Raw genomic sequence first — 25,175 nt, 5'->3', positions numbered from 1 at the left:
CATATTGAAGTATAAATGCGCGAGATGTTGGATATCGAAAATAATATGACCCTTGAAATATAATATGTATTTAACCCGAATAGATTGTCAAGTGTTTAAACACTAGACTGTATAATCAACTATGTTTAAATGGACAGTTTGATTTCATACGATGTTCTTATGTTTACACATCATTATTTATGTCTTATAACGTTCTCTTGTATTAAAACCCCTACGTAAGTTTTGAAAAATGTGAAACCTTTGTCAAAACAGTAGGACACTTTCTCAAAAAAAATTTTTTTCCACTTCTTTTGTTGGTAGTAAAAATCACATATACTAAATGAAAACTAGAAACAAAAGTTTGCAGATTGAGTGTGCAACACAATTACAGTATATATACATTGTACTTATCAAAGATTACTTGAAATTTAAATAACACTAAAGTTTTGCAATCATTGCTACACTGGATATTTTTGGGTATGTAAAAAATGGCCCCGTTTGTGTTAATGGTGGCAGTTTATTTTAGAAGGTACTAGATGTCTGTTTTGGAATAATTATGACGACTTATCAGGAATTTTCAGAAGATAGGTGTATAAAAGCTGAAAGCTGCTTCAGTGCTTTACTAATACCTGTTCCATGACCTGAAGACCCAGTATGTGTGTATGTGTGCGCATGTATTTGTTGTTCAAGAGAAAGTGGTATGTTTTTTACTTCATTAAGTATAAGTTTATTTTCAAATCATTTGTACCTCTTAAGTTTAGTGAAGGAAAATTTGGTTAGAAATTTTCACCAAGCATAAGTTGTATTCATTTGTGTCTTTTATGTCATTTACGGCTGTTTGTAATTTTGTAGACAAGCTTATTACGAGGATGGTTGTACATGGAAAGTGTTGAGTTTTCTCTTTCATCCTTCACCTTACAGTATTCTTGTACTTTTTCCATTTGGAATGGTAATTATAGTTTATCTTTCAGTTGGGCTCTTTCTTTACTTGCATATGTAGAATGTGCACAAATTGTTTGTGTGTGTGTACCTGTTAATGTGTGTTTGTTGCTTGTTCAGGCATATTGTATGAAGTAGCATGAAATATTTGAGTAAAATTAGCAGTTGTATCGTATTCATGTTGTATGGCAGGGTAAACCAACAGTTCAGATGTAGGGACTTGTTTCGATATTTCACTCAAGTGCTGCTCTGTTGAAATTTTTTTTTGTAAAATTGATAATGTACTGTAGTAAATTTAATGATTGACTGGTTTATTTGAATTGAATATTTTCTAAAAGCATCTGCATGCAGTAATGTTAGTTTCTTTTAGAAGAATGTTTGTCTTTTTAGCTCCAGTTTCTAATTTTCTAGACTAACTAATAAAGTGTGTTGTCATGAATTGATAAACTGGAAGGAAAGTTGATTGAACATAAAACAGTATGATCGGTCAGTTAAGATGTTAGTTGTAAATGATAGGGTGGTAAATAAAGATTCTTTTTAATTTTTATTATGAGCTTTTCAACTCGGAGGAGCTTAAGTCCTTATTTGCACCTAAAGTAGAATTTTATTTCTTGTTATTTGTCACACTGTTTCATATCAAGTATTAAATTATTTCTTTTAGTTGTACTAATTATAATGGTAGTTTTGACTTTTCAGGACTAATTTTGCTGAAGAATGCTGTTGCAATATCATTGTGCTGAATTTCACATTTTTTTTCAACAGGTGTAGAAGAGGTACAGATCCCTCCTAGTCCAGCTACCTTAACCAAACAATTACAAAATGCATATATGACAGAAGCAGCGTTATCGCCGTCAGTGTCTCAATCACAACATTCTGGATCATCTTATTCTTCCCCAGGAACTACACATGACCTCCCATTTACGGAAGCTCCTCCAACTTCAGAAGACTCTTTTCCTGCTACATTGTCTCAGCCTGGCTGCTCCTCTGCGCCATCAGCACCTGGGTTGTCAGTGACAGGGGTGACATTGGAGAGTGATACTGGACTTGCTGCACTTACATCTCCTTCAGGTGATATCTACTTACATCAGTCTGGTTCTAGTTTAGGATTAGAAGGATTGGAAGCTGCAACTTTGCCCCTCGTGGCTGGTATGGAAGTGAGAACCCATTCTCCTGCTCTGAGTGATTTGGTATCATCTGGTCCTCTCTTAACTTGGTCACCAAGATCTGCAGATTCCATGATGGCTCAGTCACCATCTTTGAATGATGCTCTTACAGCTAACATACCTCTCGATGGTAATCATAGTGAGGACTCGTTATGTGACTCTTCTACCGGATTCCCTGGTCTGTTTTCCATTGAAGGTGATGGTGTTAGTGTTTCATCCAGTACTAGTGAAGATATGCCTAGTGCTCCATTAGGTTCTGCTAGCAATCAGCAGCAGCAAGATCGACAGGACTCTGTGGAGGTAACCATTGACCTGACACCACAAGAAAGTGAACAAGATCATACAATCACCTCAACACGCTCACCAACACAATTAGAGCTGCCTGTTACCAATTTGAGAGCTATGGCTAGCCAAGGAACGGAGAATGCTGTTGGGGTTCTAGGAAGTCCTACTTCCCAAGACACTCCATGGAGGTTTGAAAATACACTTGACAATCAGAATACCCACCACTCCCCTGATATTCCATGTGTGCAAGGTGAAAAATCAGTAGTTAAACAAGATGACAGTGCAGGCCCATCAGAGACGGTGCAAGATAAATTTAAGTCATCATCATCAAGATCTGATAAAAAAGAAAAATTGAAAGAGCAGTTTGGAGATGGTAAAGTAACCACTGAAATTATCCAAAATCAAACTGTAGCAAATAAGGGTAAGAGAACAGATTTATCAAAGAAATCGGATAAAAATGTTGAGGTTAGAAGAAATTCAACTATTTTTGAAGGAAATAAAAAACGGAGTCATAGGTTAGCCTCCTTATTAGAGGGAAGGAAAGGTACACTTCAAAATGAATCTGGTTTAATAGAGGATGAAGTGTCTGCTAAGAATGGCCATGAAGAAACAGGTGTTACCAAAGTAAAGACAGAGGACAGCAGTGTCGTTGTAGCCAAGAACAAGCGTAGAAGTTCTCAACGCACAACAGTAGTTTATCCTGGTAATGTGCAAAATACAGCATGTCGGAATCGCTCAAAGCTTGTGAAATCTGAAGATGTGAAAAAGGAGGATTCTGATGTGATTGAAACTTTTGTGAAAGAAGAAAAACCTATTAAAAATGAAGAAGACTGTAAGGAAGGTTGTGAAGATGCCGTTCTGAGACTTCAAGAAGGCTGTGAAGAAACACTGGGGAGGACTACAAGGGGGAGTAAGAGACGAAGTGAAGGCGATGCAGTCGCAGACTTGAAACGTGGAAGGGGAACTAGGTCTGGCCGCCGTGGTGATGGGGATGTAAAAACAGAAGACGAACTCGTGAATCATCTTGAGGATGACTGCACATTATCAAGGACTTTAAGAGGGCGTCATGTTAGTGGTGCCTCGGACACTAGTAGCAATTACAGTATGGAGCGAGCACTTACACCAGGACCACATGAATTTCCCTCTGGCATTAGTAGCAGCAGCAACAGTAACAGGCGGCGACGGCGGTTAAGTCGGGAGAGTAGTGCTAGTAGTCGTGACGGGAGCCCAACCTTATTACACACCCACGACTTCTCTCCAGGTGGTGTCAATACGAGGCGTTCATCATCTCGTGATCATGCAAAAAAGAAAAAATGTTCTTGTTGCGTTGGAGGTGACCAAAAGAAGAAGAGTGGACCTGGTAGCAGTAATAGTAGTAACAGAAGATCATCATCAAGAGCAACCAGAGCCTCTCACAGTGGTACACTGCAGTAGGAAATGAGAGATGAAAGACATTCGGTTGTGGCACACGTTAGAGTGGGTTATCATCGCTATTTGTTAAAAACAAGTACCAAGTCATGGTGGAAGCTCCTTAAGTAGTATGTGTATTACAGTATAGACCATTCTGAAAATTATTTGCTGTGATTATAGTGTTGGGTATGTAGGAAACATCAGCGTTGCACTAAATTGTCAAGACAGTACTGTACAGGTAAATTGCATCCACAGTGAAGCAATAGCACAGCAGTAGATGGCACCAGCAGCTATATCCTAGGCCATGGTGTAGAATGAGCTTGCCACAAAAGGAGCTGTGAGGAGCCTTCTTGATTGGCACTGTGTCTTAGTGATGTTCATTGCCACTCAGTACAGGCTCTTGTGGCCCTCCATATGGTCGTCACCTCTTTCCACAGTGTAAACATTAAGTGTTATAGTTTTAATGTTCCTTTTAATATTTCAAAATATTTTTATACTGGAAAACTTGCTCTTGTAATTGAGCTCTCACAGCACAATTTTTTTTATGGGATGTTAGTGCCATACATTTCCATTTAAATTGATTGGACTGCATACCACTTGGAAGATGTTCTCTCATGTCATTCATAAATAACTGATGATCAGTAGAGGAAATTTATAAATGTAATTGATGAATGAAGCAGGGGGTTGTCAATTGCATGTAGCCGGTTCAACTTTACTAGTTCATCATGAGGGTTTATGGTTTGATTTAGAGAAGTGGTCAGTGGTTCTGAACTGTTTCTTGCCAGGTCAGACCATCAAGGTCACAACAATGATCATTTGTACCTGATTGCTTTTTATTGAACTGGTGTCAACCCAAAACTAGAAAAGTGGAGTGCGGTGCATCCTTTCTTCCTTCCCCAACTCCCTCCCCCAACTCATAGAGTAGTTAGTTATCTCCCTTCCCATTCCCTCTCTTTCTCTCTCTCTCTCTCTCTCTCTCTAGTATACAGAGCTGAGTGACTTGTGAGTTTTAGCACTCCATCATGTGGGTAACACCTGTTAATACGCTTTTGGTGGACATCGTCTATTTCTTAAAACTTGTCCTGCGCAAACATGTAAATATTGTATTTTGACGTTAGTATATTTGAGGTTCCCAGTTTCTTTCTTCATTTTGGAGTCTTGTTAGATATTGTAAAAATGTTTGTAAAGCTAGAAAAAGGTGTTTTAAAAAACTTCTACATTAAATAGGCTAGTGTGAAACATTAAATCAGCTGGATCAAAATATAAAAGATTTACCATAAACTCCCAGTAATTATTTTCTATTCAGGTGAATACAGCGTGTAAGCAGTGAGTGACAGGATGAATTCATGGGATTAATTTTTTGTGATTTTGATTTTTCCTTTACCAGTTTTGTATTGTAGTCTTCTGGAGAAACATTTGACTGCCTGTACTTGCAGGCATGGGTGCCAAGTGGTTGGCAAATAAGTTAAAAGATGAAGTCAAATGAGTAGATTGGTATGTTGCAGTGACATTCCATCCCACCTTGACTCAGTCAATTTTAGTTGAATCGTGCAAGAAGTCCACTAAACATTGCTTATGAAATGTCACACAAGATGGTTTCAGTGGGTGCTGCTGTATGGAGTAGCAAGTCTCAAATAATGTTCTGTAATGGAAAAAAAAAAAGCATGAAATTCGAGTTGTCACGGCTAAAAAGCACACACAATAGTATAAAGTACAGGCTGGAAAAGTAAGTTGCTTAATATAATATGTAAAGCCTAGATTCATACTTGACAGCTTTCAGTTGTGGTGGCCACACAGTTATAAGGACTTCATTTAGCACACAAGCTCATTAAGCCTATGTACTTTATTTGAAAACAAATATGCACAAATTTGCAACATTACATTCAGCCAGGCATAAACATAGTCAAATCATATGAACTCTAATTCTACATGAAAACAGTAATGATGGTAAATGATACTCAAGTCATTCCTCCTTGTGAGAACTTGACAATGTAATCAAGTATATTAGAATGTGGATCAATAGTGCTGTATATTCCTTATGTGGGAGTGATGTGTGGATGGTTTCTCTGATGAATATTGTATAAGACTGCTCCATTTATAAGTTTGAGAAGCAGCCTGTTTCCATTGGGGCCTATTAAGAAGCAACTTAGTAAAATATATACAATAACATGAAATAAATCATTTGTAGTTTTTATATTTCAAAATTTGCAAACATGCACCAGTACATACATGGCCCCTTCATAAGCTGTAGTGAAAAATATTGATAAATATTAGGATCTTATTTGGAATACTTCATAATTTATTTTATCTACAAGATATCCATTTTCATAGTGTACAATCATTTATTTCTGACTTGTATATTTATTAGAGCTATGGTCCTTCAGCTCCATGTCCATTCTTTATAGATATTTATTTATACTTGTACATACAACTTAATTTGCTACAAAAGTGTGGCAACCTTTAAAGAATTGACTTTCTAAAAGTGTGCCAGCCATTTTTCCCATACTGCTGATGCAAATAGTTAGGTAGTGATTGGTCCTAATTGTCTTTTGACTCTTCTTATCCAAATCCTTTAATGACTAATACAGTAATGCTTCCCATGAACATGTGAAGATTGTGTTTATATCATTTTTATTATATTGTATATAGCTTGCTGAAACTCCTCTTGTACACTATCTTATTCCTTCCCACTCCTATCGTGGAGGACACCAACCCAAACATCCTCCATATTCCTAGTTAAATGTAAGTTTTTTCTTGATGAAAATGTTAATACCACTCTGTTTGTAAATGGTATTGTGTACAAAATGTTCATTCTTTTTGTATTTGTGTAATGTATGTACAAAATGCATAAATCCTTTCATTTTTGCAGTAAGCAGTTGTTTGAATCAACCCTTTTTCTACAAAGTAGTTAGGACATGATTTGAAACATTAATTGGTGGTTCATCCCCAGTACGTCATAAAAGTAGTATTGCAACACTACCATGTTGGTGCTTGAAATGTGGGCCAAGAACTCTGGGTCCATTTATATAATTCACTAACTTTGATCTTAATAGTGATTATAATGTGCAGTGGTTGCCTAAAGTCTTTCTGTTTTGCCAAAAGAAGCACCCTTGCAATTCTAAAAATACTCTTAAATTTGACTGTTCTATTAGTACAGTGGATATGGAATAATGTAAATCAGTAGACAGCAAAGAATCGTGATACTGTAGTTTAAAACAGTCGAGATTAATGAAAATGGAAAGCAATTGTTAATTATTACTGTGAAACATTAAAGCTGTCAAAGCTAGGTTTTCCAAGCAAGGATACAAACCAAGTTTGGATAATATCAACAGTTCCCATTAGCGTATATGAGTAAGTATACGAAATGAATATCTATACCCAAATATGGCTGTTAACGGACAAAACAGCTGTCCCAATACACTACATAATAAGTGATGCAGTATACAGTATAGCCTAATAAAGTTGGGATGAAAAATTTAATTCTGACAATTCATGCTAGTTTTAAATGGTAACATATACAAAAGTAAATTCTGTCTGATTCTACGCTCAAAAATTATGATAAATTTCACCTGCTGTACCCGGTAATGACACCGATAAGCCACAGCAACAGAAGCTCACTTTATGGGAGAGACACAAGTAATACGAAATGTTTAATAAGGGAAACTATAAAAAAAAACCATGCTGGAAATGGTAACTTGAATAAATACTGTTTTCATGATGCAAAATGCTATTTACTTACATGGGCATGGAAATCCTATTCTTACTGAACACATTTAAGATCCAAAAAATTATCACTGTCCATGTTCCATCTTGTGTACTGGTACTAACATGCAATTCATCCACTTCGTTAAGGTGAAGCAGTAAGCCCTTATGTTGATGAGATAGACACTGTATATGTATAAAGGGTTTGTATGAAAAAATCTGGAGTTAAACTTAAATCACAAACTCATTAAACATGTATTTCCCGAGATGTTATTTAGGTGGGAGGATTACTTCAAAGTGACCCCAAAGCTTGGGCAGTATACTCCTATATTCCGTGATTCAAATATACAGTATTTGGCAAGCAGTTTCAAGTAGGGCATTTACCAGCAACAAACAGCTTGCTGATTTCAGTGTGAGCAGAGGTGATGTGCTTGTAGGTATGCTATTGAGTCAGGATGAGGAGTGTGTATGTATCCCATCCCTTCCCTTCCTATAGATAAGACGTGTCCCACGATGATGATCAGACTCGAGGGGGCCCACTTTGATTTCTGCAAGTAACATTCCTCTAGTAAGGCTTGACAAAAGTCAAAAGGATACCTCCAAGCACTGTTTTGTAGAATAAAAATTCTAAGTCACTGGAGTAAGCTCTCAAAATCATCTGAAGCCAGTAAGAATAAACATTTTCTGTAATCCATTTCTTCCTATACCTCATATACAAAAAAAATTTTAGAATTCCACTTCCTCCTGTACTCGTACCTCATATTCATGAAGATTTTTGAATCCTTAGGCCTCTCATGTTCTGCAAGTATTGTTCAGATCTTCCATGCTCTCACTCGAAAAAACAATTATCTTTACTACAGCTGACCACAAATAGGGCCAGAATGGTAAATAGGAACAATTACCATATCGTAGCCACTAAGAGAATGAGTCTTGGCTCTTAGCAAGGGGTAAAGGCTGATGGATAATGAAATCCAAGAATGAATTAGGGTGTATCTGCACAATCGGACAATATCTGGTGGACGGACAGAGTTGCCACGATCCCCTTATGAAGGGTAACCCCATCTGATATCAGAAGTGAGCGAGTCCGCTGGACACTGTCAGACCTCACAAAACTTGGATTTGCTGACTCTCCTTGAGGAATATAAAGCCTGGTGAAAAATAAGTCTTAGGGTCAGGTCAAGAAGAGATGCTTCCTGCATAATGGTACAGCATCTGGTTGGATGACAAGACAGCAATAATAGGCAAGCTACTGAGATGAGTAGTCTGGTTGCTGTGAACTGTAGTTGGGAAAGAGAGTGTAGTCTAGCCAGTGGCACAGGGACAGGCTGAAATATTTGAGAAACTCATTTCTAAGTCCTCTTTTGAGCAAAAAGGATACCATTGCTCATGAAGATCAGTCACAGCATGTTTAACATGTCTCTGCAGAGAACACATCTGGCCCTGGCAAGAGTTAAACAGATGATGGGGGTTTTGGTCCAAGGAAGACATGAAAGCTTGCCCAGGAAGGCCTTGACATATATATACTGAGAGATACTGACACTTGGGTGGCTGAGCAGAGAATTAGCTTTTAGTAAATAACACTAGGTCCAGCACAACACTGCCAAACTCACCAACACTGATACAAAAAAATGCAACTTAATAACTCTGCCTTTTATAAAAACATAAGACACTTCTTTGGAGTATAAAGCACCACTGCCCATGAGACCAGGAATGTCTGACCATGAGTAGTGACAGATGATGGGAGTCATAATCCAAGGAAGACCTGTATGTTGCAAGGGTGCCCAGGGGTCTTGGCACATATACTGTGGCACACTGACTCTTATGTCAAGTTCCCCAACAGTGATCCAAAATAACTTTATAACAAGATTTAAAAAAAAAAACAAGAGCCACAAATTCACTGGACATCAAAAGTGAACTAGTGAAAATGGAGTAATACGACATTCCAGCACATGAAGAGAGTCGTGGTTACTGAGTAAAAAAGAAGTTTGAGTGGTAAATGAAATTAACAACAATGAGCATGTTACCCAGTGACAAAATAGCAACAGATATGACAGTTTTTATCATCTTGATAAAATGCAATTTAATTTGAGAAATACTGCAGTTAATTCTGACAAAGCAAGCAAAGCTTGTCCTGGACAGAAGACTCGCTCACTGAATGGGGCATATTGTGTCAACGCTGAATGGCACCCTTATAAGCAGGTTGAGCATGAGAATGCAATTACTGCAAGAAAAATTAGTCATCACCCAGAAAAGTAATTTTTCAGGTCATATGCCTGAGCAGGGGAAGAATGACTACTATAACCACCTAAACAGCCTGGCATTTAACGATGCAGAAGCTGTGACAGCTTTTAAAGTGTTTGTACAGTATAAACAAAACTTTATGAAAGGTTTAGAGGAACCTGCGTCTCCCATTCAAGAGGAGACATAATTATGTCTATGGTCACATCCTCCACCCATTGCCTTCAGCCATCCAATCAAATTCCATTTTGTAACTAATCTGCATAAGGCCAACTAGCTCATTACAACCACGGACTGTCTACATTATGTGTCTACATTATGTAACAGAGACAGCAGGGAAAAGACCACTACTTTACTACTGAGAATGAGATGAGCTTACCTTGGTGAAGGAAAACATACATGTCCATGATCTGCTGAAGGGGGTCTCTGACCAGAGAGATATTCTCCTATGATACCTACCACAGAAGATGGCCCACTTCCCATAATACACTGCTGCTGAAAATTCCTTGACTATTCTGCACATTCAAGCCAAGTCTTGAATAAAAGTCTCTCATAGGAGATGCTGGACAGGCTCCACACATGACAAGAATAATGCTCTTCAGACTGATGGAACCTCAGCAGCGAGATTGAGGCAGAAAATGGCCCAAGTGGGAGCCTGTCTCAGTGCCTTTACCTATAGTGTCAGTAGATCATCCCGGTTAAACCCGGGTGGCAAAGATATCTCTCACCAATGATCCCAAAAGCTTGAACTGCTTTTTCTTCATGGAATCTTACTGTACAGAATTAGAGAAGCAGATTTAAAGGCTCTAAAACCAACATTTGAATTATTCAACACCTTGGTTCAAATAACTTGATATCATCCGTAGCTCCATCCGTTGGCTGTATTACATGCAGCAAGTCATTTATATATTTTGGATTCATTCTTGATAGCCTGGGGAGTCATTACACATTTTAAATATTATTTTAGCTGTGATAGGGAGCCAGTGCAACTCAAATAATGCAGGGATAATCCTGTTGCACAGTGCAACACACTTTACTCATAAGCTGCATCTTAGCAAGTTTATGATAAGCTTCAATAGTTTACTCTACTTGACAGTAAATCATAATTTTTTTTTATACATAGAACACTCATCAAGACATTCAAAAGCAATATTTCTAAGATGATGGCCCTAACATTTTATACTATTTGAACACTAAGAGGAACTGCAGCACAATATTACACCCAAGTTACTTACTTTGTCAGTGGTCGGAACTGCATCACTATGAATATTTGGCAAAAAATCACCAAAGTTTGCCAAGTTAGCAGTGCTGTCCTCATCAAGGACACTGACGTACAGATAAAGGCCATCTATGGTCCAAACTCGCAAAGTAATTAGGTTCTCCAACCTCCCCATAGGGTCCAAGAACAGAATCGTTTCTAGAGGGTGGGGAGGAGAAACAAAACTCCCAAACTGAGGCTCCTGTCGTCCACCCGCCACTCCAGATCGTCCCTCACCTACTGGTTGCAGGGCACAGATTGCGAAGGAGAATCTGATGCAGGGCACCATCCCTGCTTCAGGTGGCCCTGAAGTGAGCACAGGTGGGGGCACCAACGAGGAGCAAGCTTTTCCAAAGACTACACCGGTAAGCTGGATGACCATGCACGACCTGCCAAAGCCTAGTCTGTGGTTCCTGCAAGGACATAAACTGCCCTACAACTCCCTGGGCTTCCCAAGTATGCTGATACTTCATCGGCTGTTTGAGCTTGAGATCTGACTTCTCCCATTTCACCACAAACTTAGACCATAGCAATAAATCCTAGTGGCCTGGAGAATGAGTGTGTAAAGACTTGACACTATGGTCAGGTTACACTACATTACAGTATAATAAAACAAAAAGTATTTCAGAGTGACAATGACTTCCATGAAATTTGTTTTCCAATAATGGATTAGCAATCTAACTGTATGGTGATGTTCGTCTGTATATTAAACTACAATGGACTACAACCCGTTACTTACAATTTTTTAGCAACTTTAAATGTTCAATTCACAGCTGTTGCTTCCCTGTCTCATAGTTGTGCCCAGCCTCCAGGATTTACAAAACAGGTTTAGATTAAGAGAGAAATAAAATGAAATAAAAAATCAAATACTTAGAGAGGAGAAAGGTCCACCTGAGCAAGTTTTAATAAGAAAAATTAGATTGAATAATCCTGTGGATGGGTAGTCAGGTAGATTTAAAGCCTTATTGTCTGAGAGTTTGCATGCAATGTGAAAAGAATCTTAACTACCCTGATAGGCCTCAAGGTCAGCTACACTAGAAAACCATCATATGAACGTTTTCAGTGGATTTTTTCAAGAGTGAAATTCAAAGGAAATCATTTAAACAGGTTTGATTACAACCATCTATGGGGGTTCATGCAGTCAGTGCACCTCATGTGTTGGACTGTAGGCATTAATAAATGTGGTTTGCAGCGTTCCTTCGGCAAAGCTCCATCCACTTTTTGGCCTTTACTTCATCTCCATTCCCTCTTCCTTCCATCTTGCCGTACAACTACTCCAACTCCCTCTTTTTATTTATTGTCTTAGCGCTGAATGGTTGAAAGTCCCCCCCACGTCTTTGGCTTTATAGCAAAATTTTCATTATCACCATAATCCTTACAAAAACCCAATTTTACTCAGGTGCTTGCCTTCGGGTATAAATTACAAAACCACTTTAAAGCGCATGTTTGTTCGAAAGAAAATATTAGAAGGTATTACAGATCTTGGAGGGTAATCCACGATTCCAATATATTTTTGACTACGAAGTCAAATATATTCAGTTAAAAGAATGTGTTCCTGGTAAACATTTTCCAATTAGCCACCAATGAGAGGAAAGATGTTAATTTTGTAGACTGGAGAATTCTGTGGCTGGAATGCAACAAAATGGCTCTCAATAAAAGGAAAATGTATTGTATCTATTCAATGGAATAACAAAGGGGGATAAAACATTACTTCTGTCTAGAACGTATTTGTTATAAAATACAGAACAAATGAAAACCCAACCATAGCCTAGGCCTAAGTCTCAAGCTTCACTTCAATCATTCCCAATGGAAGACCAGGAAATGTTAAGTTCACTAAATATAAGGAAAGTTCACTAGAAAAAATTGATAAAAAATAAAACAAATAATATTTTGCAACATTCGAGTTACAACATATGCAACTTCTGGGAAAAAACCAAAGGCTACATAGTGAACTCCATAAAATATGTTCTTTAAAAAAGAGAATACACAAATCTTCAAAGGAGGAAACTAGTTGAATTAACATCAACTATAGTGACAAAATAACTACTACTTCCATGCACATTTAAGCTACTCATTAGTGACATTTTAGCTTATCTCACGAGGAAAAAATCTATAGGCCTATCACCAACCTCATACCTCGAATTGAAAAAGCAATGATATAGCTAAGTTTAGGAAATTTTCATCTTCATCAAAGTTCAAGGAACTTCTTAACTATTGCCAAGCTCTTAGATCAGAAAATAGCTTACAATGTTACGCAGGAATTAGGCCTATTAAATCGTCGCGCTAATAACTCGCGCTAGACCAACGCCTGTTCATGTATTTTCTGTTAATCCTTCCAGCGAATGGTAAATACATTTGCATATTCTAACTCCCTTCAGTTGTGGCTATGTATAGCCTATAGCATGTACGCAGACATTGTAAAATGAATGTCTTTTTTGTTAATGTTTTACTGGGCCAAATGAGCCCAGTTCTACCTTCTGAAAAGTTATTCAGCTATATATATATATATATATATATATATATATATATATAGATATATATATATATATAATATATATATATGATATATATATATATAATATATATATATATAGATATATATATATATATATATATATATATATATATATATATATATATATATATATATATATATATATATATATATATATATATATATATATATATAATATATATATATAGATATATATATATATATAAATATATATATATATATATATATATATATAATATATATATATAATATATATATATATAGATATATATATATATATATATATATATATATATATATATATATATATAGATATATATATATATATATATATATATATATATATATATATATATATATATATATATATATATATATATATATATATATATATATATGATATATATATATAATATATATATATATATATATATATATATATATATATATATATATATATATATATATATATTATAGGATCAAAGTTACACCTATTAACATTACTATTTGTGGTGATTCAAAACCTGACCCCTTCTCAAGAAAGACGCGATTAAATAATGAGATAAGCTCTTGCGCTCGAACACAGAGGATCCTCCCCAGATATATTCTTCAACTGACTGGACGGTGACTTCCAGATTGGCCCGTCGACCATTACGACGGAAAATCTACGCAACTGCAGCTGTCACGAAGATTTGTTATCGATCGCTAAAGGTGAGGCAAAGTTTTCAAATGGTAAACGTTCATTTATTGAGACATGACAGAATGAATGTAGCACGAAAAACTCTGGCAAAGCCGCAGGCGTGAAACTGAAACCTGTTATCCTAGGCTTAGAGAGCTATGTCGAAGATCGCCAGCCCATTAATGGCATTTGTATTGAATAAGTAGTGTTTGAAATGTTGACAGCTTCTCGCAAAGCCTTAGTCATGGGGAAGGAAAACACTGTAACTCCTAAACCTGATATTTTGCTTTGAATCCCACCATGTGAAAGTTAAATAATCGTGATAGAAAGTTTTGCACTTGCTGTATTTTAGTTTAGATACGGTACATCCGCTGTATTTGACTTTAGTACTGTAGACACCCTAGGAAGAGAGTTTCTCACTAGACATTTCTCACAAAAATTAATACATGTATATATAAACAAAACTAAGACATGGCTGCTGGGTGGCGTGAGGGGGAGAAAATAATTCTAGTCCTATACATTTTGTAGTCACCAATCCTGTTCAAACACAAGCTAGACATTAATAGTTCCCCCTGTCAAAAGCAATTTCTCGAGCTAGTTTTTACGTTATCTGCTGATATGAATGACAAAAGTAATAATCAATCAAAACAAAATTTTCGAGATCTTTCTCGGAATGATGCCTAAGCAAGGAAGCAAAGCTTGCTGGAAATAGTGGTAGCGGCAATAACATACGACTAGGTCTAATGATAAGACTGTTTATAAAATTAGATGTTTTGACATGAATTCTAAGATGTTTTGGGCAATTCAGTAATCTTCTGCGTAATATGCTGAACCATACAATAATAACTGATTTCATGTTCGTAACAATTACGCCAAATGGTAAGTTAGACCAGGAATATCAGCCCACGTAGCCGTTACAAGTTAAACCTCAGCTGATGTAAGCACTGATATACGTTAGCGTAGTATACCAATGGTTAAAATGACGTGAAGGAGGATACCTTAAGTAGCCGAAGCTTGGCATCATAATTATGATTTTTACGTTTACGAAAAACGGGCTGCCGATGCTCTGTGAGAGGCTCGTTAACCGTAAAAACAGCGTTAATAATAACAATTACCAGCATTATTTTAAGCATCAGATCACAACTTAATGTGGAACATCCTGCCAGGATATTTTTGTTTTATATAAAAATATCATGAGGCTAACAAATCTAAGGAGCCTCATCACGAAGACGTTTACAATACATTAGCCTACTTCACATTCGCCAAATCTCAAGACAAGACAGGGCTTGTTTTTAACCGAAGCCGGGTGGATTTTCCGTTATCCGTTGTGAAATTTGCGAATTCATGACTAATTTGATTGTTATTTACCGGTTTTCGAATAACAATCGACATAATCAGTTAGGAAGCCCAATTCATCTCTAGTCGTATTCATTGCACGACAGAAAAAATTCGTGTTGTCCTTTTCCAAGTTTTCATCGATCACTTGAAACAATCTCTGGTATCGTTGTATAATTTTTAACAATACACCTGTACCAACTGAGATTGGTAACAATTCCTTGTCCTTTCTTCAGTCCAGTCTGAAATCATCAGACGGTATAAGTGACTGGATTCTCGGTAATCGACAAATGGACCTATGAAAAATAAAGATAATACCAAGTTTGTTTCGGACTTGTGATTTGTAGCCTACTGCTGTAAGAATAAAGTATATGGCGATTCACAGATGTAAATATCTCGAACATAATGTTTTGGCTCCGAGCATTTAATATTAAGGCAATATTATTTAAGAGTATTTCCTTATTTCGACAGGAATATATAAAGTAGAGTTGATATCAACTTATAGCCTATCTCACTTGATGACACTGTAGTCAAAGAAACATTGCATCATTGTTTCTAAACCAGACAGTGGTCTGAATCCTATTGGTGATGAAGCACTTATCGGTTATAGTTCTTTACGTTCGAATTATTATAGATGCAATGTGGAGGGTACTGAGCATTGGTTTGGCGTAAAAGTGGCACTGGGACAAGGATGAGGTATCTTCATGAATGAAGAGGAGCAAGTAGTCAGAAAAGGGAAATATGGACGTAAGTAGTGCCTACATTGCATACAACTGACCAAATGAGGTACACTGAAGCCACTAATACCACTGTAGAAGTCACAGTTTTGGGAACACTATCGAATTTAACCACGCTAATGGGAGATTTTGTTGAGAAATGTTGCAAGAACTGCTTTTTCTCTGCTACGTCTTCTGCATAAGTCGAGAACTCTTTCAATGACATTTGCCATAATTAGCAAAATGCGAGTGTCATGCCTAAAGCGAAATACCTGGAGCATGATGAAGACATGGCTTATCACCTGGAATCTACAACAAAGAAAAAAATGCGCCGAAGTTTCTTAGGTGCAATCGAGTTTTCTGTACAACCTCTACAGCGTATAATCAAGGGCCCGAAAGTACAGTAGATCCATCTTTCGGTGGCTTCTATAATGCTGTATGAGCCGCGACCCATGAAACTCGAACCATGGCCCGTGGTGTCCTACCCTATATCGTTGCCAGAAGCACGATTCTGGCTAACTTTAACTAGACGGCTGCAATTTGGTATGTTTGATGATGATCGGAGAGTGGATGATCAACATACCAATTTGCAGTCCCCTAACCTTAGCAGTTTTTAAGATCTGAGGGCGGACAGAAAAAAGTGCGGCCGGACAGACAAAGCCGGAACAATATTTTTTTTTTTACAGAAAACAAAAGCCCTTAAAGTGTACAAAAAAAGTATGACAACACCAGTGTAGCTTACCAGCTGAGAATAATTTACTTGTCCCGCGGTAGTTCACCTTACCTGGCTGCTTTCCTGGTAAAGTTATTATCTGTGGCTTATCCGAGACCAAACAATAATTATTCATAATCTCCTGAGCATTTCACGTAGTTTTCTAAAGATATTAGCTTTCCATTTACGCGTCTTGGAAAGTTAAGTATGGCTAGGAGTGGTATAAATAGATTAGTAATTTTATATTGTAAATTGCATATCATGTAAAAATATTACAGTGCAAGAATGCAGCATTTCTAGGTCTACTTAACCTTTCTCAGATGGTGTTTAGGCATTATCTGAGGCTTTTTGGCACGTGTTTTATTTAGATGAAATTGATTAATTTGGGTGTTTTTCAAACAATCTAACATGCACCATAACTATACACAACAGTCAGACTGGCTTTTTGCGGTGGCTGATGCAAATAACTGCAATCTTCGTGCCCTTGTCGAAAGTTCTCTTGAGACGGAAACCATATGTAATATTCTTTGATAAAAGAAAATATTTAATTTTATCAAATGTATTAACTTTAATCTGCAATGTTTTTAACACTTCGCATTTTAGCAATATCTTCTTTCTCAGATTCCATCGAGTGATGGCGTCACCCGCATCTCAGGTCCGAGGCAGGCAACGTTGCCAGGCTACTAAGAGCAACAAGTACGCCTTTCTCAAATTTCTTTCAGAAAAGGAAAATGTGAAAGGTGAAGTAAAGTATCCTACTGTGTTTAACTCCAAGCCAGTGAATGACTCTTCGACTGGTCAAATACTTAAAGAGAACGTTGTCAGCATAGAAGGAATTAATATCAACCTTGTTGACCTCACAGGACCATCCACAGCGGTCATACCTGTGATTGTCTCATCCATGCGAGGTGGACACCGCTGCCTGGCTGCAGACAGAAGCAAGTGCGCGTTTAGGAAGTTTCTCTCAGGGAACGGAGGTGGATTGGTTCCTAAAACAGCAGCGCTTCCTTCACAAGTCCCTGTTAAGGACTTCATAAAACCTGAACGCCGTGAAAGGGTGAAAAACGAAAATGAAGAGGGTCCTTTGCAGCGATCAGCATGCATCAGCTGTCACAGGACATTCGCCAATTTCAGCAACATGAAGAAACACATTCGACTGGGACGCTGCCCGGGGCAGAGAGCCAAACGGCGCCATTTGTGCCCAGTATGTGGTAAAGAATTCACTTCTGTGAAACGTTTCCGCAAGCACATCGCATTGCACAAGCGTAAAGGGAAGGCAAGAAAGTTCCGATAACCTGACGCTGACCTCACTGCCATTTTGCAACAAGCTGCTGACAAGGCGACGTCTTGATGCCGCTTCCTTTAGTTTTATTTAGGGTCCTGGTTTTAGTCTAAAAATGATGATTTTTCCCAGAGATATATTAATTTTTCTAGATCATTATTTTGATATAATCAAAGATAAGGTGCAATGAAAGTATATTTCTTAATTTATATGGTTATTTACCAACAGGATAGGGTGCTGAGAAAGTTAAGTACTACTTCGTGTGTAACAATTCATGATTATTGTCATATTTTTACAGTCAAGTTGCTTAACAGCCAGTCATATTTTATTCATATTTGATAAACTCTGTCAACTGCAAATGAAGGTCTTTCGTGACACTGCTGCTGCGTTCCCACCGTTATCCCTACGTTAAGGGGTCGGTTCCCTGATGCGCTTCTCCACTGCCTTCTATCAAAGGCATCATCCTTCACAAAACCTCTTCTTTCCATATCTTCCTTCACTTTATCTCGCCATCTAATTCTCTTTCTCCCTCTCGATCTTCCTCTAACAGGTTCTTCCCAAGCCCTCTTCACTCCCTCCTCGTCATCCATCCTTAATACATGCCCATGCCATCTCGATCGTGACTTACTTATCACTTCTGTTATCTTTACTAAGCCTGCAGTTCTTATTTCGTCATTTTCCAATCTCTCAAGCAGCGATATTCCGATATTCCACCTCAGCATTCTGGTCTCTGTTCTCTCAAGCTTTGCTCCCTCTTCTCTTCTTAGAGCCCATATTTCTGATCCATACATTAACACTGGTCTTATCACTGTGCAATAGATCTTGACTTTTAGCTTGATTGGCATTTTCTTATCACATACAACTCCAGCTACATCTCTCCACTTCCTCCGCGCCGCTTTTCTCCTACTGTCCACTTCAGCCTCACATCCTCCCTCTTGGCTTAAAGTAGATCCTAAGTATTTAAATTTCGTTACACTGCATATAGAGTAAATGATTTTGTTACAACTGTGGTCGACCCAGTCACTTAGGACGGTGTAAATATTTTTCATAAAACTTTGCACACCTGATAGCAGGTTAAAATCCTTTCGTGTGTGGTCTTCGAGTCTCGCAACGAAATGGAAGAAGTTTTATCGAAGATATCAGATTAAACAAACATAACACATGTTGCAAATCTGACTCGGATAACGAGAAACTTTCCTTTATAGCACTTAGTGAAGATTAACAAAGACCTCATTCTTTTCAGAAATAAAAAAATTGTTTCATGTGAAGTCTGTTTTCTTAGACGGATTTTCTTTGTTATCTAACGGATGTACAGTTATACGAGATGTGACTTTTACTGTTCACAACTTAACTTTATTTAAAGATACTTGGTTATGAAAAGGATACTTTTATTTTTACAGGAAATGACCTCTCTTAGGATGAGGCATTTTGTCTCATCTATATCTGAAAATGTATATTATCATTAGTATCATTCAGCTGCACCATTTAATAATATATTTATAGATATTTAAGATTCATCTTTCCGAGGAGGTTCCCTAAGTGGGCCGGCCTTCCACTCTCAAAATTATGCAACACTCATATCTTAAATCATATGGTGAGTTTTTGTTAAATGATAAATTTAATAAACTAGTCTCCCACTCCAAATTGTATGGTGTGATTTCAAAATAAAAATGCTGTTAGATTAAACAATGATGTTTTTGTAACTTGACCTATGCCTGCTGTTATCTTAAAGACTACAGTAATTAAAAAGTAAAATGAAGTTTAGGACGCAAACGCTCTAAAGCAGCACTCCAGCCTCTCTCAAGAGTATAGGATGCAGTGTGAAGGTAGGCCTTTGCTAGCCTAAACGAGGTCTTTCCTATCCTCAATTTCTGTGAATCCAAAGAAGAGATCAGAAGCCGATAGAGAAACCCTCATGAGGTATTATTCATGGAGAAAGGTAGCAACTATCAAAGGCAAACGAGAAAAGGTCACCAAGGCTTAAGTACCAGCTATATATAATTACAATACTAACTTTCACTACAGATGTGCAGGATATCACTCGGCACTGGCATCATTATCATCTTTTATAATGAACACGCAAACTTACTGCACAAACGCAAACGGCTAATGACTAATTAGCTGCTGAAATAAATCAACATGAAATATGTTAAGACTATGTTGAATGCACGGTTCTTTGTAGACCATGGTTGCAGAGAAAGTGGTGAAAGTATCCTCAAGGGAACTCAAAACCAAGATTTAAAAGTTCATGATTCAGTCCAAATGACTCCATCGGTAATCTCGTAAATTCAACGGACTGAACACAGATATATTTACAGCTACTGGTGAAAATCTTACTGCCAACGTTTTAACTAATATTAAGAAACAGTTTGTAATCAGCTCTTGAATACAGTGGAATAATATTTTTAATTAATGCGAATTTTGCCTTGCAAGTCCAAAAATCTACTCGACAATGAGAACCTTGAGAATGAAATACACCACTTCCATCCAGCCTGTAGGCTTCTCAGGCGCCACTGTGACTAAATGCCCCACCCAACGGACTCCTAAGGTCCGCAGCCTGTTTTAGTGATTGTCAGAGGAGCTCATGTGCACGTTGCTAACCAAACACAACACTACCCTGTGTCACTTCTTGGGATATCAGTGTAACTTCAATTTTGCTGCCGTCTGTTACGCCTTACCGTGACTATCTGTTGCTAACGTCGTATTCCCACAAACTCGTTTTAAAGGCTCAAAATAAATACTTAGCGTTATTCTCATGACTTACAGTAAACATGATTGAGACTTCATCTCCCGTCATCTTTTCAAGTTTACTTTCACGGTATTGACACTAACTTGAGCTGTAACTATAATCTACTTTACACTGAAAGGCCATTCTTAGACATTTTTGCACTAAAACCAAATGGCATAAACAACATCTCTAAACTGTGATCATAGCCTACCATGCCAAAAGACCTTGCTTTTATTTTCAATTTCACTTAAATGGAATGAACGCAGACTTTTCCAAAATTTCAATCTATAACACGAAGACATTTTCCTGCAGAGGACCATCACAACCGCAGGCTGATTTATTAAATGGTTATAAACAACAACATTAGATTCTGTGTTGATAAAAGCGTTTTCAACTGCGATGCCTAATTATGTCTTTTTCGTCTAGGTAAGTCTTATTCAAAAGGGGCAACTCGGCGAATCTTATAGCAACAGAACGATGACTTAGAATAAGGGATGGTGTCGCTGATGAAAAACGGCAATTTCCAGTAAAATCCTAAATCCTGAAATCAAGGTTAATCATACTTTTATACCTAATTAGAATTAGCTGAAAGTATTCTGAAGCCTTTCTTAGTAAATGGAATTCCTTATGCTTATGTGCTAAAGGTTTTTTCATGTGAAAATAATGCCTATGGTCACAGACCATAATTCGATGACTCGAGGTGTTATGATCATTGGAATTAGTGATTGTTTGATCAGGTCAAGTTGTGTAGCCTTCGCTGTCGGTCTATGCTAATTCTACGGCCACTTTCAAAGCGTTTAAAAACCGTTGGCGAAAGAATACCTACAGTCGACTTGTCTTTGATCAACGGCGGTATAACAGTTTCTAATGGATCATGCCTAAGTAATGGTTGTCATTTCTGATTTTGAAAACGCGCTGCAGTAGCTTCCAAAACGAGCCAGAAACGCGGCAAATCCTTTCTTAGGAGCGCTATAAAAGGCGCTAGGATATTTTGAAACCCCAAAAATTATAAACTTAAATTTACAGTTTTCAATTAAGATTCAGATAAAAGTTTTCTTAATGAATAAAATAACTGAAAGTCTGGTTTTTATTTAACCATATTTCTATATTGAGTGGATAAGAAATTGTTAATCGATAGAGAGCAATTGATTAAATGAAATGAAATTAGTAACGAACAAAAGCGCATATAGTGTTGGATGCCTGCATGCAGATAATACAAATTTAATTCTTATTTGAAGAGAATATTCTAAGTAAATAGTAAAGTATCTCTATAACATTATGTCTGCTTCTGCTGTTTTAGGGTCGCACCTTGTGATAGATTACGGTTTGAGTCGGACTAAAAGCCTAGTTAATCTCACACCTAAGTAATCCCTTGCCTTCTCCTCCCACCGAGTTAAGCTCTCGACTTTCTCCTCCCACCGCCATCTGTTCAGGATGAATACTCTCATTAACAGAACCAATCTTTTGACCTTATCTTCAAGTAGCCTACGACCCTACAGCAGTTTGGGAGAGAGAGAGAAAGAGCGGTCTCCTATATATATAACAATGATAATACGGAACTGTTTCAATACAGTAGGGCAAAAGACTCTGAAAGGCAATCAGTTTAACATATTTTATGTTATTCGCTAGAAAAGCTCTAGCTTTGTTTAAAAGGCGTCAAATAACGCGGCCGCGCCAGATAGGGAAAAAAACGCGCTGAAATGGCAACTCTATTTAATAATATTCTGCTACTTTACCCGGTGTAACAGTCTCCATTTCCCCCTGTCCGAAATTCCCCCTCCACCCCCGGGGGAAATATGGCCCAGGATATATTTCCCACGGCGGGAATTTCGTCCCAGGATAATATTCCCCCTCTGGACCAAGATTCCCCCAACCCCACTACTGTTATAAGAGAATGGCTATGGCGGCGACGTGTAGCAACGACAGCCTGCCCTGCCACACAGGATAATTATCATCACGACTAAATTACCTCTTGGGGGTCATTATCTTTATTTACTGTCTTTTGTTTACGTTTTGTACGGAAATCCCCAACGGGCTTGTACTAAACACGCCCCAAAGGTGGATAGGCCTACGTGTAGGGCGGGGGGAGAAATGGCCTATACAGGGGAAAAATATCCTAGGTCCAAAATTCTCCCCCAGGGGAAAAAACAGCCTGGGCTGTTATTCCCGGGAGGAAATCAATCCTAGGCTAATTTTCCCGGGAGGAATTTCAGTCAGGGGCGAATAATTTCCTGCTACACGGGAAACAGAACTCGGCATTCTCGCAGGTAAGGCACGCATCATGACCACTTGATTGTGGGGTCCTACACATAAGCTAGAGAGTAACAACCTTGCCTTTTTCTTCCTTGACTATGGCCCATCACAGCCTCTTAATTGTTACTTACAGTGTACCGCATGAGGTACAATGACAGTACTAACCCCACTACGGGAGCGACCCACCTGTGTGTATTAAAAATTGCATTGCGACCAGAGGGCTACTGAACCATTCTCTGCTTCGTCAATTCGAACCCGGGTGGGGATACTCGAGCCACATAGCCTACCCTGATATATCTTCATCCATCAATACATGAGTAAAGAGAGACTGCATCATTTCAGTAAGCTCAAAGGCACCCAACTCTACCCTCACTCTAGTTCCTCATTGGGCGGGTGGGTTCAGTTCTCAGCTAGCACTCTGCTGGCCGCAAGTTTGCATCTCCGACTGGCCAATGAAGAATAAGAGGAATTTATTTCTGGTCATAGAAATTCATTTCTAGCTATAATGTGGTTCGGATTCCACAATAAGCTGTAGGTCCTGGTGCTAGGTAACCAATTGGTTCTTAGCCACGTAAAATAAATCTAATCCTTCGGGCTCAGTGGTCTGCTTAAACTAAGGTATACTCAACTTTTTTCTACCCTCACCCAAACTTTCCATGGACACACGACCAAACTGCTAGTTGTTATGAGCCTCAATCCACGGACTACCAAATTAAGGTAACCAATAATAATAATTCCAGTTGTTGTTCAGCTCAAAACAGCATCAATCAATTATTATATAGTTATTTACTGGAACTAAATACAGCGTCGAACTGTGCTTTTACATTCGCACTCAAGTCTAATGCTGTGCTTAGTGAAATGTTAGCAACATTAAATAGCTTATACAAGTTCAGGCCGCCTGGCTAGACATGACTGCGACCTAGGCTATGTTAGGTTATGTCAGGGTGGGGTTACTGATGTTAGGTTAGGTTAGGTTAGGTCCCAGTTCGTTCCTTTATTCAATTTTTGTCCTGACCATCAAACCCTACCCTTCTCAAAAAAAGTTTCTGAATAATAATAATAATAATAATAATAATAATAATAATAATAATAATAATAATAATAATAATAAATGCAGCAGTAAGACAAATGATACACCTTTGCTCACCAACCACGAGATTTGACTGGAAAATTGTTTTATAAATTAGTGAAATTATTTGGTCATATTTGTCATGCATAAGAACTTTTGCATGGTTAATACCAAAACTATTTAACAGCAAGATTAAAGACACCTTACTTCCGCTATATGAGATGTTAGAAAATAGAATAATTTGAATTTACATAAATAAAACCTAACTTTTGCATTTCCATCCAGTGTAACAAGGGCTACAATATCAAACTCAATGGCAGAATTAACCTGAAATATTTGACTCCAGTTAACTTTACGTAATGAAACACGAATAAGAATTCTGAGTATTCATGGGCAAATCAGGAGTGCTCACATATTAGAGAAACTTATGTACATAACAGAAACAAAGGTCTTGCCGCTAACCTTACACTGTAAACAAAGACAAAAGTAAACAGTTCACCTACCGTTGAAATTCATTCCTTTGTTCAGGTAATCGCCAACCTTCAACAACAACACGAACACAGGCAATGTAATTTCGTCATTAAAACAAAGTAAACGTACAAATTACAACATTCCTGAGTAGAGAACGTACTACGTGATTCAGTACCGAAGGGAAAATGGCGCCATAACACCAAGTCGTAAACTACCAATGATCCTAAAGTAGTGAGACTAGCAAAGTAGAGCGATGAGTTCAAGGATACTCGGTGGAACAGTGTTGATTGACTGAGCGAGTGAGTGTACAGTGCGTGGCGTTTCAAATACCAGGGGCACTGAAGAGCGTGGGAGGGAAATAGTCGATCTCTTTCTATCCCTCGTGTAAATATACCATGTAAGTGGGTGGTTAATCCTTGGTATGAACCTGCCAGCGCCAGG

At 37.8% G+C, this 25,175-nt stretch overlaps 1 protein-coding gene and 2 long non-coding RNA genes across 3 annotated transcripts in view; 2 read left to right on the top strand and 1 right to left on the bottom strand.

Annotated features, from left to right (window-relative positions):
* The window catches only part of LOC136830734 (serine-rich adhesin for platelets-like), a 48,446-nt gene extending 41,798 nt beyond the window's left edge, over positions 1–6,648 (top strand). The window contains 1 exon segment of the mRNA XM_067090541.1: positions 1,681–6,648. Coding sequence (XP_066946642.1) covers positions 1,681–3,800 — 2,120 coding nt within the window. The 3' untranslated portion in view covers positions 3,801–6,648.
* LOC136830735 (uncharacterized) lies at positions 5,116–24,946 on the bottom strand. Its single transcript, XR_010850731.1, has 2 exons — positions 24,767–24,946; positions 5,116–5,418 (listed from the first exon to the last, which is right to left on the bottom strand). It is a non-coding gene; the product is annotated as an uncharacterized lncRNA (long non-coding RNA).
* On the top strand, positions 14,046–19,899 carry LOC136830733 (uncharacterized). The gene is made up of 2 exons (XR_010850730.1): positions 14,046–14,200; positions 17,553–19,899. It is a non-coding gene; the product is annotated as an uncharacterized lncRNA (long non-coding RNA).
* Positions 24,947–25,175: the final 229 nt, after the last annotated feature.

Source organism: Macrobrachium rosenbergii, chromosome 47 (assembly GCF_040412425.1).
Source record: "Macrobrachium rosenbergii isolate ZJJX-2024 chromosome 47, ASM4041242v1, whole genome shotgun sequence".
NCBI lineage: Eukaryota > Metazoa > Arthropoda > Malacostraca > Decapoda > Palaemonidae > Macrobrachium > Macrobrachium rosenbergii.
The sequence above is the reverse complement of the archived record's forward strand: the minus strand, read 5'-3'. Positions and strand labels throughout refer to the sequence as shown.